General features: G+C 41.5%; 1 protein-coding gene across 1 annotated transcript; it reads left to right on the forward strand.

The window, feature by feature from the left end:
• Positions 1 to 14,008: 14,008 nt before the first annotated feature.
• SPATA45 (spermatogenesis associated 45) lies at positions 14,009 to 15,463 on the forward strand. The gene is made up of 2 exons (XM_036825171.1): positions 14,009 to 14,282; positions 15,390 to 15,463. The coding sequence occupies exons 1-2, from the start codon at positions 14,009 to 14,011 to the stop codon at positions 15,461 to 15,463; spliced, it is 348 nt and encodes a 115-aa protein (XP_036681066.1).
• The last annotated feature ends 3,166 nt before the right edge of the window (positions 15,464 to 18,629 follow it).

Genomic DNA, 18,629 nt, shown 5'->3' on the forward strand with positions numbered 1-18,629 from the left:
GGGCTATTTTAATACCAGGCTGCCCGGCAGCAGCAACGGGTCTTCCTGTTCTCATACAGGAGACAAACTGCCCTCCCTCCACCTCCAAAACTTACACACCACACCTGCACAGCCTGCAAGAGAGAAACTGAGTCATAAGGGAGCAGGGTCATCAACCTGATGACCATCAGAAGAAATGAGGCAGAGGTCTAGTTAAAACACAGAGGAGCAACACGTACAGAAAGCTAAGACATGCCACAAAGTCAACAAAATGAGGCTTCAGAGCAGTGCAAAAATGATTTTCGTGTGCTCCAGAATACTCAGCTCCAGCCAGGCTTGCTCAGGTGCCAGGTCACGATAGTACCACCACTGAATATGCCCACATGCAGGGACATCAGAACTTAAAAGAAATCCTCTAGGAATGCCTACTGGTGATCTCCTACAGCTGACTTCTCAGAGGGGAATTGAAACAGCAAGTCTGATACGGTCTCTGCGACGGTCTCTGTGCTTTAAATCACAGTCATTAAGGAAAGGTGGGGGAGCAGGTGTGTTGCCACTTATATCTCTAAGCAGAGCGTGTGGCCCGTTTTCTTGTTCCACTGGGAGTATGCCTACGATTGTCCTTTGTTTTGTAGCTTGGCTGTCCCTATTAAACGAGGACAACCCTGCATGACTAATTTCCACCCCGTCAGTCACAGAGGCCGCTGGAGATCCACGGGGCAGACCCATCATCACTGGAGGTTTTTTTTTTTTTTTTTTTTTTAAAGAATTATTTATTTATTTATTTTTGGCTGTGTTGGGTCTTCGTTTCTGTGCGAGGGCTTTCTCTAGTTGTGGCAAGCGGGGGCCACTCTTCAACGCGGTGCGCGGGCCTCTCACCATCGCGGCCTCTCTTGTTGCGGAGCACAGGCTCCAGACGCGCAGGCTCAGTAATTGTGGCTCACGGGCCTAGTTGCTCCGCGGCATGTGGGATCCTCCCAGACCAGGGCTCAAACCCGCGTCCCCTGCATTGGCAGGCGGACTCTCAACCACTGCGCCACCAGGGAAGCCCATCACTGGAGGTTTTAAACGTCAAGCCGAAGAAGGACCCAACCTTGCTGTGTGGATATAATAATATCCCCCTCACCTACAGCGCTCACAAAATCCTATAAAGCAGTCATTCACAAAGCCAGCTGTCCTCCAACGTGATAAACTGGGACCAAAATGGGAGAATGTCGCTTCTTTGTCAACACAGACACCTTTCACAAACGCTTCTGCCAGTTGCTCACAGATAACGGCTCCAGCAGGCTCTTCCCGGCACCGCCGCTGCCACGCTAGCCACGCGCACCAAGAACCAGCCGGCCCAGGAGGGTCCCTGAGGCTGTCGGTTGTGTCGTAGGGGAAGTATTTTTGCTGCAGTCATCTGAGTTAGAAGAGGTGGAAGCTGGAGTCATGGGAACAGAATTATTGCTATTACCAGCGCAAGATTTTGACTTATTTATGTTCTTAGGTTTTCGTTTCCTCGTTTGAAGTCCCTCTTTTTTCATAGCAAGTGGCCAAGGCACCCCGTGAAGTTTCATGTAGAGTCCACAAGCGTTGCACACAGGTTCACCCTCGGCGTTTCTGCGCCACAAAGTGGTGGTTGTGGTGTGACAGTTGGCACAGGACAATCCAAGCCAGCGGGAGGAAGGCTGGTTATTATAAATAAGAGGTCCCTTGAGAGAAAAACCTTGAAGTGTAATTAGGTTGACCTTCCTGGACCAAAGTGTGCTCCATCCAATACGTAAGATTCTAGATAATAGTGTTTGATGCACATTTCCTGAGTTGTTTTGCAGCTGTGAACCCCCCTTCCCACACCAAATGGAAGAACTACTTGATGACCATGAGCACATATAGCCCCAGGCCTCCTGGAGCCTAAGGACTGATAATGTTAACCCCTGTGACACCACCCTGCTGCCTCACCATCAGCCAATCAGAGAACTGTGCACAAGCTGATCACGTGCCCTGCGACCCACCCCTCTCCTGGCCTTTAAAAGTGCTTTGCCTAAATCATTTGGTGAGCTCGAGGCTTTTCAGGGCATGAGCCACCTCATCTCCTTGCATGGCCTTGCAATAAACTGTTCTCTGCTCCAAACTCCGACATTTCAGTTTGTTTGGCCTTACTGTGCGTTGGGCACATGAACTTGTATTAACAGACTCTCTTTCGGTGCAGAGTTCACTAAGGTGGTCTTTAACTCCATGTTTAGAAGTGGCCCAGAAGAAGATCTCACAATTCTAGTAAAGCGAGCCCAACTTATTTGGGGAACCATGGCAACTCCTGATTTGGTTAATTTGGCAAACCGATTGGGCCGGACTATTCAAAATTCAAATAAACGAGAGGCCACTAAAATCATAAACTTACTGCTTCAACAGCTATCAAACTCCTCCCAGAGGCTTCAACAAACTAAATCAAAGCCTTCAGACTCTAAAAATATCTGCCATTTGTGTAAGAAACGTGGCCATTGGAAAAAGAATTGCCTTAAACTAAAACACTTTAAATAATCCTCCCGTGTTAAGCCTTCAGCTTCTCTTATGGACTGAGCTTGCTCTGAGGACAAACAAGGGGTTTTCCAGTCCTTCCCCTTAATCATCTGGGTGAAACTTCCCTTATGATTGGAAATGAGCTCCTTGTCTTAACTGACACTGGAGCCACACTTTCTGTGCTCAGTCCCACCAATCCCAAACAACCCCTTCCTCAGAGCACTGAGATAATTCAAATGGTGAGAATATCTAGGAAACCCCCAATAGTTTATAAATCCCCTCCCTTCCCTTTCCAACTGGGCTCCCTCCAGGACAATCATTCCTTCCTATTGGTTGGTTCTTCTCCTGTCAACTTCCTAGAATGAGACTTTTGAGAGAAGTCATCTCTTTTTCTCAAAAGGGGGAAATTATTCTTGAGATTGACTCAGTTCCCTCAACAACTCCTGGCACTCCAAGCTCCTCAACCCTATTAGCAGTTTTTGCCCTTAGGACAAGCTTGGAAGATAACATAAACTTAAAACTCCCCAAAGAAATCCCTGAGACATTCTGGGGAAAATCCACAGCTGACATTGGGTGGATTCATTCAGCTCCCCCAATTCAAATTCAAATTGACCCTGGTAAGCTCTTCCAAGCATTAATCAATATTCTTTAAATCCTGAGGCCTTAGCAGGAATTCAACCAATCACAGAGGAATATAAGACACAAGGCCCCATAGTTCCTTGCACCAGTCCTTGTATTACACCCATTCTCCCTATTAAGAAACCCCAAGGAAGACGAGGGAGATTTGTCCAAGATTTGAGGGCTAGTTAGAACATCGTTACCCCTCATCATCTGACCATCCCTAACTCTCATACGCTTTTAATAGCAATACCTACAGAGAGTAAATTTTTCACCATAATAGACCTCTGTAGTGCCTTTTTCAGCATCCCTATGGAATCTGAAAGTCAATTTTTATTTGCTTTCACGTGGGAAGGGCAACTCTACACCTGGCTCTAGGGAAAGCCCTTCCTACTTTTCACAGATCCTAAAAATGGATTTAGTAGATGTCATTTTTTTCCACAAAGGTCTATCTACCCTCTTACAGTATGTTGATGAACTTCTCTGTTCCTCTTCTAAGGAAGCAAGTGAGCAAAGTAGCATCAGTCTCCTCAAGCCATTAGCAGCTAAAGTTCATTAGGTCTCTAAGGAGAAATTAGAAGTTGTTCAAATGCAGGTCAAATACCTAGGGTACTGATCTCAGATCAAGGACTCCTTTTAGACCCTCATAGGATCCGGTGTCTTACATTTCCAGTAGCCACAGACCAAAAGACAACTTCAAGGGTTTTGGAATCTGGCTGGATACTATGGGAACTGCATACCTGATTTTTCCTTAATTGCCCACTCTCTTTATACACTGCTCAAAGCTGAAAGACCAGATCCCTTAGATTGGGAAGGAAATGTCTTTATGACTCTCCAAAACCTGAAAAGCAGACTTCTCAGACCACCTGCTTCAGGTCATCCTAATTACCAGCTTCCTTTTTCCCTCTTTGTGTACAAAAGGGAGGGGAGTGCCTTAGGTGTGCTTACTCAAAGGCACAGCAGGTCAACACCACCCCTTGGCTATTGCAGTCAACAATTAGACCCTGTAGCCAGAGGTGTTTTCCCATGCCTGAGAGCTATTTCAGCGGCAGCAGCAGCTTTTACAAAATCAACTGAGGAAATAGTTATGGGCTGTCCACTTATCATCTGTGTTCCCCATCAATTCTTAATCACACTCTGCCTTTCTATAAGCCGTCTCACCTCGTATGAAATATTGTGACTAACTTCTCACATAACCCTTTCCTACTGCAACAACCTTAACCCTGCAAGCCTTCTCCCTTTACCTACCGATGAAACTCCTCATGGCTGTTTGACCCTGCCTGATCAGTTATTAATCCTTGGAGCTGACTTACAAGAAACCCGTATTGCTAATACTGAAATTTAAGTTTACCAATGGTTCTTATTTGAAAAATGACAAAGGAAAATATTGTGCCGGGTATGCAATCACCTCTTCCTTTGAAGTAATTGAGGAAGCTCCACTGACCACTGCTACTTCAGCTGGCATGCAGAACTCCAGGCTTTAACTGAGCTTGCACCCTAGCAGAAGGTAAAACTGTGAATATCTATATAGACAGTCACTTTGTGGTAGTTTCTGACCTTGGCACTTTTGAAACAAAGAGGATTCTTGACCTCAGGCAGGAAACCAGATTAAGAATGGAAATTGGGTGAATGAGTTGTTGGAATCAATCCAACTTCCATCTGTCCTAGTCATCGTTAAGGTGCCTGGGCATTCAGAATTAAATTCAGATAAAACCAAAGGAAATAATTTGGCTGATGAGGCTGCAAGAATAGCTGTCTTATGAGCCACCCAACCTGAAACGGTTATATTAAAGTTTGACTACATTCTGAAAGAGGATCTAATGGAAATGATCAAAGAAGCCCAAACTAAGGCACGGCATAAAGTCTTTATTGGGCTGATAATGGCTGTATTTTTAGCCCATTAACTAATTTATAGTATGGCCCCAAAAGAAGACCTGTCTTGCCAGAGTCCATGTAAAGACCCCTGATGGAAATGACGCATCAGATGACCCACTGGGCCATGAGAAATGAGACAATACTGTTGGGAAAATATTTTTAAGGCCTCCAAGGAGGCACAATTAACTTGTACTGTACATCCTTTAAAAAAACCCAGAGAAACTATCCAAACTGCCCCTGGATATTTTGATTTCCCTAAAGGGCCTTTTAAGGTATAAAAGGCTATACATTTGTTCTTGTTATGATTTGCATGTTTCCTCATTGGATTGAAGCATTCCCTTACTGGCAGGCTACTGCCTCAGCAGTTTCAAAAATATTGTTGGAAAATGTTATACCCACATGGGGTGTGCCCTCAGAACTGCATAGTGACCAGGGAATACATTTTACCCGCCATGCTATGAAACAAGTCTGTGAGGTTTGGCCTATTCTACAATGTTTTCATTGTACTTAGCACCCTCAGTCCTCTGGACTGATGGAAAGAAAAAATGGCATTGTTAAGACTCAAGTGGCAAAATTTATGCAGACCTTAAAATGGCTTGGCCTAAGGCACTTCCTTTGGTCCTTTCAATCTGAGAACTACCCCTTTTGGGAAATACAGTCTGTCACCACTTGAAGTCATTACTGGTGACCTATGCATTTGTCTCTCTCTGCTCTTGATATAGTCAACTAGTTAAAGGAGACATGCTTCAATATTGCAACGGACTAATCAGAGCCTTAGATAAAAAACATACCCTGGTAGAACAATCTTTCCACAGTGTGCTCCTGGGACACAAGGCAACAAACATCACATTCGATAAGCAGGTGGTTTTGTCTACCTGTAAAGACATCTTCAAAAAGATTCTTTTTTTTTTTTAAAGTTAAAAAAATTAAAAAAATTTTTTTTTCAAAAAGATTCTTTACAACCTAGATGGAAAGGACCATTTCAGGTACTCTGAACTAATTCTTGTCCTGCAAAGCTTGAAGGTGTTGAGTCTTGGATTCATGTTTCTCTTTTTTATTTTTTTGGGGCACGCCACACAGCTTTCCTGACCAGGGATTGAACCCAGGCCCCAGGATTGGAAGCACGGAGTCCTAACCACTGGACCACCAGGGAATTCCCATGTTTCTCATTTTCAAAAGGCTCCAGTGCCCAGCTGGACTTGTGAACTGACTAGAGAATTAAAATGAAAATTAACTAGGAAGTGAAGCCGACAACATCCGATGCTGACAGCTTTCCCATGATTCAGGACCAGGCCTCTATATACATACACACTGCTCTAACCTCATTACTAAGCCTTTCATAATTGTCCTGCTCTATTGTACTGATAAATTTACTGAGTTTGTTTGTTTTTTTTTTTCTTTTTTTGGTTGCATCAGGTCTTAGTTGTGGCACGCAGGATCTTTCCTTGTGGTGCACAGGCTCTTCGTTGTGGTGTGTGGGCTTCTCTCTAGTTGTGGTATGTGGGCTCCAGAGTGCACAGGCTCAGAACTTGCGGTGCACTGGCTCTCTAGTTGTGGCACATGGGTTCCAGAGCATGTGGGCTCTGTAGTTGTGGTGCAAGGGCTTAGTTGCCCCGGCACGTGGGATCTTAGTTCCCTGACCAGGGATTGAACACACGTCCCCTGCCTTGAAAGGCAGATTCTTAACCACTGGACCGCCAGGGAATTCTCTTTATTGAGGTTAATACTAATTCAACATTCTTGCTAAGGAAATCCTACTCAGTTGGCTGGTGGTTTCAGAATATCACTTAACGACTTCCTTTATTATGTCCAAGATGGTGACTAGTCAGCATTTGGTTGGAATTTGTTTAATGTTAGCTGAAGTTTTTACCTTCCGAGGGTACTTTTTTGGCAAATGGGAAGAGAATATTCTAGTGAACTATTCCCAAACTATAGTAACTGGAGGACATCTCTCTGAGTGCTGGGTATGTTTCCAAGGCCACAATCATCCAGATCTAAGGACACTCTAGTTATACCCATCACCAATTTCTCCTTGGTTCCCAATGCTACGATAGATTTTCAGCACTCGGCCCTTAAAATTGTCTGCAGAGTAAAACTATATGATCGGTGTCTCCACTTTGTTTTTGTTTGACCCTGCCACAAAACATTTCTCTAAAGCCCTATTCCTTTAACATTCCAACTGCCTGGATCCTCTCTCTTTTTCCTTTACCTCTGGCATGAAGCAAATGGCTGACCAAAATTTGTAAGAAATGTGATCTCACAAGTCTACGTCAAGCTTTTTGTTGCACTGGGGCCGGATGATTGTCGGCTGACCCCTTAATAGGCTGTAATGGCTGCACGGATCCACGGCTAGAACGTATCCCTAAGTTCATAACCTGTCAGTGGAAACGTGAATAACCACTCTTGACTGGGTACGCCTTTGTATGTGATTACAAAGGAGAACCATGGGCTTATGAATGTCTAGACAGCTGGCATATGACAGGACAATGCCTTTTGTGATACCATAGCATTTCACTTCAAGTTCTTGTTAAAGAAAAAAATGCAGCCATAATCTCATAGATCTAGATTTAATACCCCATATACTCTCCATTGATTACCACTGTGAAAGGATTTGTTCCTTGGACTGGTGCAGTCCATACTGACCTGTTGAACCACAGCTAAATTAACAAATTCTGCCACTTGAGGCTTGGCTCAACAGCAGTGATCCCTGGATTCCCTAGTGAGGGTTGTACTTCATTATCTCCTTGCAGAACAGGGCAGCGTCTGTGCCCTAGCCAACACCTCCTGCTGCAACTAGATGAACACTTCTGGTGAATGTGAATTAGAACTCAAAAAAATTAGGAAAACAGCACAAAACCTCTCTGTTCCCTATCAATGTTTTCAGCTGGCTGTCTTCAGCTATAGGCACTTAGATAAGATCAGGACTTCAAATATTATTTAAGATTATTATAAGAATTTTGCTATGTGTGCTTGTATTTAAACTTCTTATGCTACTCCTCACTCAGACCTGCTCCAAAACTTCTACAAACACCAAGATTGTAGTCTCTGAATGGACTGAAATGTTAGTAAGTCTTATTCACTTGAACATTCGGGTAACTTGATGAAATTCCTGGATGATGAAATTGCCTAAAGTCATTTCCTGAATGCCTCCCTGTGGCTCAGATGTGGCCTAATCCTTAGGACACCACTCCTTGACGTGGCTATTTAATCAGAGATTAAAAATTCCCCCGGAGATGGGATCTGGTTTTCTGGGAGGCGTCCAGTCCATCCCAGTGATGTGAGACAAAGCATATCTGTAAGTTGATCAGTGATGCTTTCAGAGACAAATCTGGATCAAAAGGGGAAAATATGAAATGTGAAATAAAATGGATTCACTTATGTCAAGGGGTTTTAAAATGGAGCCAGGAGGCCATTAAGGAGGTGGATCTTATGCACATCCTCACCCAGTTAAACCATGAACTGGGCCAAACCACAAGTATGCCAAGGGCTCTGCAAAAACCCCTGAAACTTGTCACGATAGTGGACTTTACACTCCTGTAGTGATAGCCTCAGTAAATCACTAGAGGGAAAAGTGACTAATGCAGACTTCCCCTTTCTGCCTTTAAAAGCCCCTGACTTTTACTCCCTAGCAGGGTACTGTTTGTGTTGCTACCTAAGTCTGTGTGCCCCCAATTGCAACTTTTTGGTCTCAAATAAACACTTTTTTTCTTGATTGTTTCCTCCCAGGTTTATTTAGTTTGACAGTTTGCAGAGCGTAGCAAACGAGAACAAGTCCAAGAAAATAGGGGTGAGATACCTTAGAATGCAGCCTGAAATCTCTTCTGCGAGAGTAATCTTTGAGCAAGGAAAATTTGTTGGCTTAAGAATTATTCAAATTGGGTTTCTTATGTCACAAATTATTTTTTTAAATTAATTTATTTTATTTATTTATTTTTGGCTGCCTTGGGTCTTCCTTGCTGCGCGCGGGCTTTCTCCCGTTGTGGTGAGCGGGGGCTACTCTTCGTTGCCGTGCGCGGGCTTCTCATTGTGGTGGCTTCTCTTGTTGCAGAGCACAGGCTCTAGGCACGCGGGCTCAGTAGTTGTGGCTCGCAGGCTGTAGAGCGCAGGCTCAGTAGTTGTGGTGCACGGGCTTAGTTGCTGCGTGGCATGTGGGATCTTCCTGGACCAGGAATTGAACCTGTGTCCCCTGCATCGGCAGGCAGATTCTTAACCACTGTGCCACCAGGGAAGTCCGTTGCATATTATCATGTTGTAAAATAATGAGTGTTACTCTTGGGCACAGCACACACAACTTCCTGAATTAATAATCTAATCTATTATACACTTTAGAAGAACTCATAATGCTTGTATTGTACTTTATAGTTTACAAGTCCTTTCATCTATTATCTTGTTTAATCCTCACAATACTGATATCAGCCCCATTTAGCAGCTAAGGAAGCTGAAGCTCAAAGATGTAGAAATCTTCCTCCAGGTTGCACTCTGACAAGGGAGGACTTGAATATAGCCCCTGGCCCTCAGGTGCCAGGGTTGTGCCCAACTGATGAAGTCTCTTGATAAGTTTTTTGCATATCTGGGAGCTTTGTTTTAAAAAAATGAAAAAAATACCTTCTTATCTTTAGCAAGTGCCCTGCATTGGTCTGAATGGTTTTTGTACTCCAGTCTCATTAGAGTTGGGGGATTTAGTTTCTTTTGCTGACCCTTGATATAGTTCTTTAGGGAATTAATTTCTCTGGCATTGTGAACTGCTTTCTTCAATACCAATTTCTTTCTTCTATCACTAATTTCTGTAAAAAGATAAAGAAATGATGACTTTTGTATTTGTGAAATGTATTTCTGAAGACTTTTTTAAGTTGGAGACATCTACTTCTGAGAAAAAACATTCGAATAAAATAATTACCCAAGTAAAACATGAAGTTTTAATAAAATCAGTAAAAACAGCTACAATTTACTAAGTACCTACCACAAACTCTCAGACTATAAGATCCTTGGGGGCAGGTACCTATCTGCCCTCAGTACCCAGAACAGTACCAGGCACAGAATAGGTGCTCAAGAAATATCAGTGCATATAATAAATTGATGCCAGGCACAATGCAAAGAGCTTTATATGCATATCATTTAATTCTGTTAAAAAACAAAATTCAGCCAAGTAGATCTGAACATCGAATTGGCTTTATTAGGCAATTCATGACCTGGGCAGCATCCCACCTGGCAAGTAGAAGGGCACTCCAGGCTTGTACAAAATGGAAGGCTTTTATAGGAAGAAGGGTGCGGAAAGGGAGCTATTGGCAAAAGAAAAAAAGGGCTGTTTTTAGGCCAGGATATCTTATTTTGTGGTCGGGGGGGTGGGGGGAGAGAAAGTCAAGGTTTTCATTATGCAGATTGCCTCTTCTTCCTCTGAGGGATGAAGAGGGCCTACATGGCAAATTACCTTATTGGTGCTGACCAGAAAATTCCAGACTGGTTGATTAAGACTGCATTTCTGGTAAAGATGGAAACTGCAATTACATTAGGTATTAAATCTAAGCTTGGCATCATGGGCTTTAGTATAAGTGATGCCATTTGGGGTCTGTGGGTTTTCTCTGTAACAATTCCAACTCCTCCCTCCTCCACCGTATACACACAAACACACAACTTAATGAAATAGGTATCTTTATCCCATTTTGCAGATGAAGAAACTGATACTAAGAGAGATCAAGTAATTTATTCAGGGACACATGGCTGATAACTAAATGGTCTCTCTGACTCCAAACTCTTAACCAGGATTCTATGAATGGAACAAAGCTGGAATGGCACAGATCAGAATATTCCATCTCCAGGGTAATATCTCAGTAGGCTCATTCACACCAGTGGACTTCAAATAGGTGTTGGGTTGCTGTATGTTAAAAGGTAATTTATAATAATATACCTATAGAAACAGTAATATATTTTCTATATATATACATTTGATTCTTGTTATTGTGGTAGTTATGTTGTATAAAGTGGCCCTGAACACTGAATTAACAGATATTGAGCCACTGTTCTTAGGGAGAATACAGGGTTAGGTTCCTGTGAGCCTTTGGTCACAGCATTTTTGTCAACCAATCAATATATAATCTTCTTTTATGTGTGTTTCAGTTTAAAGAAACATATTTAATATACGTTGTTGATTCATTAATGTTGAACTCACAGCCGACAGAGCTATAACTCATTATTGAACAAGGCTGATCTAACACACACAAGGCACATCACAGCCTTCTTGCTGCTTAGAAACACAAGACAGCACTTTAGCACTATGCTTGGGGGGCATTCTAAACAGTGAAATCAATGAAAAAAAAAAAAGAGGTGACACTATAAGGACCAGGAAAAGGACACACATGGTATGAGAGCTGAAATAAGAAGGCAGAGAGCTGCCTTATTGCACCCCAGCTGGGGATGTGCACATCAAGGAGACTCAGATTTTTTGCTGCTCTGTGCATGTTTGGGGATGATTGTGAAAGCGCCACAGTATTGATTATTGGATAACAAATAAATTTTAGTGAGTAGGAGAATTTGCAAATATGGAATCCGTGAGTAATGAGGATCTACTCTATATATGTGCTTAATATTTTCAAAGCCCTTTAAACAGCCATAGGTTAGGCACATTATTTAGCTCCATTTAAGAGGTTGTAAAACTGGGTGAATTAACCATAGAAATCGACTTGTTCCTATGTCATACATACAGTCAGTTTCATAGGCATGTGGCCTCTACACTCACACAAGTGCCAAACCTCTTCCCCCACCAAAGGGTCCCACTTGGTCTAATGTTCTGCTGTCACCATCTTGAAGTTCTCAGTGGTTTTTCAACAAGGGTCCCTGCCTTTTCATTTTGCTCTGGGTCCCACAAATTATGTAGCTGTTCCTGATCACATAGCAAGTAAACAGGTTAATAACTGGGGGGACAAAAATACTATATATTTATCCAACTGAACAAAAAAAATTTTTTTACAGTGCCTAATTAATATATTAAAGTTACCATTTATGGAGATTTGGTTGTACTAAGTTCTTGATAATGTATTAGCTCATTTAATCCTTATGACCCTCTGTAATTTGGATATTTCCATTAAATATATAAGGAAACTGAGGCCCAGAGAAGGTAACTTAACCAAGGTCATACAGTTAGCATAGCGTGAACAGGAATCAAATCTTTTTTTTTTTTTTAATAAACTTATTTTTTTTGCTGTGTTGGGTCTTCGTTGCTGCGGGCTTTCTCTAGTTGCGGTGAGCGAGGGCTACTCTTCATTGCGATGCGCGGGCTTCTCATTGCAGTGGCTTCTCTTGCCACAGAGCACGGGCTCTAGGCACGCAGGCTTCAGTAGTTGTAGCACGCAGCCTCGGTGGTTGTGACTCATGGGCTCTAGAGTGCAGGCTCAGTAGTTGTGGTGCACAGGCTTAGTTGCTCCACGGCGTGTGGGATCTTCCCAGACCAGGGCTCGAACCCGTGTCCCCTGCGTTGGCAGGCGGATTCTTAACCACTGTGCCAGCAGGGAAGTCCCTGGAATCAAGTCTTTTTGACTTCAAATCACATGCTTTTACCATTAGACTCTTGCTGTGTCTAATTTTAGTTGGCTTCAGTTTTCAGGCGATTTGTAATAAGGGTTTGATTTTGTGATCTTCTTAGTGAATCTGTGACTAAGACATCTACATTTCATTTGCAGTAAATCTAATAGGCATTTAACAAAATATAAATTAGCTCAAAAGTACATAAGAGGGGTTTCCCTGGTGGCGCAGTGGTTAAGAATCCGTCTGCCAATGCAGGGGACACGAGTTTGAGCCCTGGTCCAGGAAGATTCCATATGCCACGGAGCAACTAAGCCCATGTGCCACAACTACTGAGCCTGTGCTCTAGAGCCCGTGAGCCACAACTACTGAGTCTGAGTGCCACAACTACTGAGCCCACATGCCTAGCTGGTGCTCCACAACAAGAGAAGCCACTGCAATGAGAAGCCTGTGCACTGCAACGAAGAGTAGCCCCCGCTCACCGCAACTAGAGAAAGCCTGTGCACAGCAACAAAGACCCAACGCAGCCAAAAATAAATAAATAAATAAATTTATTAAAAATTTATTAAAAAAAAAAGTATTTGATTTCAACATGAGTCTTGTATTCTATTTATAAATTGAGTTATTTTCGTATAAAGAATGATCATCCTTATTTTTTCTGAAATTAGTGTTCGGTTAACCCAAGTTGAAAAGACTAAACACCTCTGGTAGTATATTTACAAGTCCTTTAAATATTTTAAATTTCCTTTGCAAATTTAGCATATCTGATTTTTAAGCACTTTAAATGCCTAAAAAGACAAATTTACAGGCCTAACAAGCAAAATCTTCCTAAATAGTTAATAAGACTTATACATTTTAAAATTTGTTTTAACCATAGCCAGTTTGATGTCTTCTGTACTTTTTTTTGGCTGTGCCACGTGGCTTGTGGGATCTTAGTGCCCTGACCAGGGATTGAACCTGCACCCTGGCAGTGGAAGCACGGAGTCCTAACCAGTGGATTTCCTATACTTTTTATAGTAAAATACCTTTGGATATTTACTGGGAAAGAAACATCCAAAAATGTTAATTTGGTTGTCTCTGGATCACAAGTGATTTTAATTTTTCTACCTTATACTTTTCTGTATTTTCTTCATTTCCTACAATAAATACATATTATTTTTATAATCAGGAAAAGCAACAAAAGTTCCTAAAAGCAAGAATCAATGCATAGTATCACGTTAAAATCCAAAATATATTCTCTTACTGTATCCTCTTTTTTTGGCCTTTTTTTTCCCCTGAGGAAATATCAAGACCTTAGAAAGCAATAAGAAATGGAGAGAGGTTGGGGGAGGGGGCACAGTGGTGGTGGTATTTGCAGGAGGAGAAATACCTGACTGAGGTAATCACCTGATAAAGTAACTGGAGGTGCTGGTAAATACCTGATTGTGAATCTTGGCTTCAAGGTCAAGCAGGCAATTGATAGTATTTTTTTCATTTGTCAGCAGGACAGCAAGAATCACTTGACGATTAGTTTGTCAGCATAATGGCATCTGTAAACAGAACCAGTGAAATAATTAAAAAACTTAAAGCAGACAAACATCTCCTGGAGGAGATAAACGAAAGGCGTGAATCCAACTGCTTGGTGGAAAGAAGCAATCAAGTCAGCTTACTGAGAGTTCAAAAGAGGCATTTCAATGGTGCCTACAAGTCCCTTACTCATGCCCAAATCAAAGAAACTGTTCCTGACAGTGGCAGGAGCTCTTGGGTCAAACTGAGTCCCCTTGTTCACAAGGAGAAAAGGCACTTTCCACTAAAAAGTAAGATGTTGTGGTAGGATTCCTACCCAATCGACAGGAGGAATCCAGAAATAAACTTAGGAGTTATTTCTGGGGTTGAAAGAGGTTCATATGTATTGCTCTGGGATAGTTGAAAGGCAATCTGTCTGAAGTTAAAAGCATCAGTAAACTAGGCTAGTTGATGTGAGATCTACTACAGACCAGAGATTCTCATATTCTTGTGCTTACAGGATCCCAGAGTCCATCTTCAGGCTGGCTCATTCAATAGGCTCTAGTTTGGGCCCTGGAATCTGCATTCTCAGCAGGCTAAGGTGATTCTGATGCTGATGGCCTGAAAACTGTATTTTGAGAAAACTCCAGAGGCCTCCTCTATCATCAATTTCTGTTGCCTCTGCAAAGGTTTCATGTGCAAAATTGAGATAAAATGGAAATGATTTTGATGACAAATATCAAACAAAAAGCCCTGAGAAACAATAAAATGTGGAGGGAGTTTGGGGTAGGGGTGTGTGTGGTGGTGGTATTACCTTGCAGGGGGCAGAAGAGGAACTGGTAAATACCTTAGCTGTGAATACTTGTTTCTAAGTCAAGATAAGCAATTGATGGTATTTTTTTCCATTTATTTGGAAAAAAAAAAAAAAGAGTATAATTATGTTAAATACAACCAACAAATTATTAAGTTAGATAAGAAACAAAAGAATTGCCATACTGGAAATTTAACTTCTTTGATGAGGGGGCTGTGACTTTACACTTGCTCCACACTCTTTGTACGTGGGGTAGAGAGGGCAATGCAGCATGGCCTGGAAAACTGATGTTTTAAAGCTAATCTGTAACAGCCATGTTTTTATTTTACTCAAAAAGTAACTCTTTTACAAGGAGGAATGCCTTTAGTGTTCCTAATTCTAAGAGAATCTGCACAATTTCAGCCATAAAAAAGAATGAAATAATGCCATTTGCAGCAACATGAATGGACTAGAGATTATCATACCAAGTGAAGTAAGTCAGAAAGAGAAAGACAAATACCATATGACATCACTTATATGTGGAATCTAAAATACAACAGAAATGAACCTATCTACAAAACAGAAACAGACTCACAGGTATATTGAAGCTCTCTCTTCAATCTTCCAGTTGTAGATATGGAGGCCAAAAGAGGGACAGTCTTACTTAAACTTGCCTTAAAAACAGAAGACTTGGTGTCTTAGTTAGTTTGGGCTGCTATAACACATTACCAGAGACTGCGTGGCTTAAACAACATTTATTTCTCACAGTCTGGAAGCTGAAAGTCTGAGATCAGGGTGCCAACATGATTGGGTTCTTGGAGTGCCCTCTTCCTGGTTTTCAGAGGGCTGTTTTCTTGCTGTGTCCTCACATGACAGAAACAGCTACTTTGGTCTCTTCCTATAAGGGCACTAATCCTATTCTGAGGACTCCACTCTCATGACTTAATTACCTCTCAAAGGCCCCACCTCCAAATACCATCACATTGGACCTAGGGTTTCAGCATAAGAATTTGGAGGAGCACAAACCTTCAGCCCATTGCACTTGGGTTCAAGCTCTGCCTCTGCCATTGAGAAGTCTCATGCTTTTACTCATTTAGTGTCTCTAAACCTTACTTTCTGCATCTGTGAAACAGTATTTATCCTCTCTGCCTTCAGCGTTATTTTGGAACTATGAAATGTATTATAAGATATGTGACAAATACTTATTTTTTATTTTTCAGATAACACCATATTTGGATAAAGTGCATCTACAGAGACACATAGAAATAGAATCTCTTTGATCCTTCTTCAATGTCTGTCTCAATTATTTACAAATATTAATTATAAAAGAAGCCAAAGAAAACTATTCACTAGATCACCAAGAAAACATTGTCACATAAAACATATTACACCTTCATTCCATTCCATCATTTAGACTTAGATGTTTTGAAAGAGGATTTGAGTTATTAAATATACTTTCAAAGATGGATGACCTAAAAGTTCACTTTACAGCGATCTTTTCTTTACTAATCTAAAATGTTTAGTTTATATTGTTTCTTTTCTTTTCTTTCCTTTTTTAGGGTTTTGGGTGTTTTAATTTTCTTCTTAATTCTTTTTAAAAAAATTTTTAATTGAAGTATAGTTGATTTTCAATATCATGTAAGTTTCAGGTGTATAGCACAGCAATTCAGTTATATATAAATATATATATATTCTTTTTCAGATTCTTTTCCCTTATATGTTATTACATAATACTGAGTATAGTTCCCTGTGTTATACAGTAGGTCCTTACTGGTTATCTATTTTATACATAGTATACATAATAGTGTGTATATGTTAATCCCAGCCTCCTAATTTATCCCTCCTCCCACCTTCCAGAGTTTATATTGTTCCTGTAAATCAGTGGAATGTGTTGACCAACCCCATTAATCAAGTTGAAGGCTAAAGTTTCTCAAAGTTAACGCTTGCTTCTATTACTTAATTACATTAACTTACTCTGTTAGAGCTATGATTTTGATAATTTGAGTAAGTACATACTTGAGAAGGTAATAGAAGGTGCCTACAGAGTCTTTCATCGTATGTCGTTGCCCATCCCCGAAGTGGGCATTGCTTGAATCATCTGGTGGCCAAATCCTATTTGGTTACTATCACCTCTGTGTCACTGCTGCTTGGACATCAGACTAATTTTCAAATTTTAACCTGGCTTGTGTTGTTTTCCATAATTTGCATTAATTGCCATTCCATTCCTATTAAGAGCCTATTCCATACAGCAAGCTGAGCACAGCGGGGCCTGGAACCCAGCCGTTTCTTGGCATTTGTCTTTATACCAGTGAAATATTCACCTTTTATTTGGTTGCCCTTTGCCTCCATAGAAAGCTCAGATTCATAAGCCAAAACATTTTAATACTGGAAGGGAGATGGATCAGTCATCTGGCCTAAAACCCTATCTCAGCTAGGACTACCAGGGCACAGTGTGGATGAGATTCATCAGCTCTGAGGGCATGTAAAAGAAGCCAGACCCATAGCTGAGTTTTTGTTTTTCAAGAAAACAGTGTCAAGAGCTGTGAAGGGTTAGCCTGCCACAGTTTCATGGGTATTGACAGAAGACATAAGACCCCTGATTCTGAGGTAAAGGACTTATTACTCGGAGCCCAGCAAGTAGCACAAACCTCATGTTCCTGTCGGTTCCTCTTGCCTTCCCCTCCATCCTCCTTTCCCTAAAATCCACGGCACAATATGGAGCTGTCCAGATAGACGCCACACACACAGAGGTTCTGCCTCACCGATAGACCACTGAGTTCAAGAGACCCAAACTTTGCCTGGTGGAGGACATTCTCTTTATTATACTGGCCAGTAAATAAACCTGCCCTTTTATCCAGTGGGGACATTATCTCTGTCTACCAAGGCCCTTGGCAATACAAACACCCTTGAAGAGATAGTCTGGAACAAAAGCTATCGGTGCCTCTGGCACAAGACTGCAGAAATGTGAGAGACCTGGGCAAGGAGAATGATCTCCCAACACCTAGCCACCCAAATAAAGGCTACAAATATAGCACCAACCATTCTTTGGCTCAATCTAGGATGAATCATAGGAGATAAACACACAGTAAATGAGTGTCCGGTTGAGTATAATACACTTAACGACCTTTCTAACCTCATTGCAATCCCCACTACCTCCTCCCCCCACATTTCTGGTTTCATGGAACTACTTGTGCTTTTCTGCCTTATTCTGTCAACCCCTCTTATTCTGTTCACTTGGCGAACTTTAGTTTAACTGTACAGTAGTCTCCCCACCCCGCCATCCATGGTTTCACTATCCACAGTTTCAGTTACTTGTGGTCAAACATGGCCTGAAAATATTAAATGGAAAATTGCAGAAATAAACAATTCATCAGCTTTACATTTCGCACTGTTCTGAGTAGCTTGATGAAATCTCACACTGTCCTGCTCCATCCCACCTGGGACGTGAATCATCCCTTTGTCCAGCGTATGCTGCCCATTTCTCTCTTAGGAGCCAACCTAGTAGCTGTCTCAGTATCACAGTGCTATGTTCAAGTAACCCTTATTTTACTTAATAAATGGCCCCAAAGCACAAGAAGTGCTTCCGTTTAGTGAAAAGGTGAAAATTCTTGACTTAATAAGGAAAGGAAAAAAATCATTTGCTGGGGTTGCTAAGATCTACAGTAAGAATGATTCTTCTGTGAAATCTTGAAGATGGAAAAAAATTTGGGCTAGCTTTGCTGTCACACCTCAAACTGCAAAAGTTATGGCCACAGTGTGTGATAAGCGCTTAGTTAAGTTGAAAAAGGCATTAAATTTGTACAATAAGACATTTTGAGAGAGTCCACATTCACATAACTTTTATTACAGTATATTGTTATAATTGTTC

Source organism: Balaenoptera musculus, chromosome 1 (genome assembly GCF_009873245.2).
Source record: "Balaenoptera musculus isolate JJ_BM4_2016_0621 chromosome 1, mBalMus1.pri.v3, whole genome shotgun sequence".
Lineage (NCBI taxonomy): Eukaryota > Metazoa > Chordata > Mammalia > Artiodactyla > Balaenopteridae > Balaenoptera > Balaenoptera musculus.

What these genes read in the sequence shown, in the direction of transcription:
- SPATA45 (XM_036825171.1), top strand. Translation starts at nt 14,009, where the DNA reads ATGGCATCTGTAAACAGAACCAGTGAAATAATTAAAAAACTTAAAGCA. An exon ending in AAGGCACTTTCCACTAAAAA is followed by an intron (nt 14,283 to 15,389) that starts GTAAGATGTTGT and finishes TCAATCTTCCAG; the next exon opens with TTGTAGATATGGAGGCCAAA.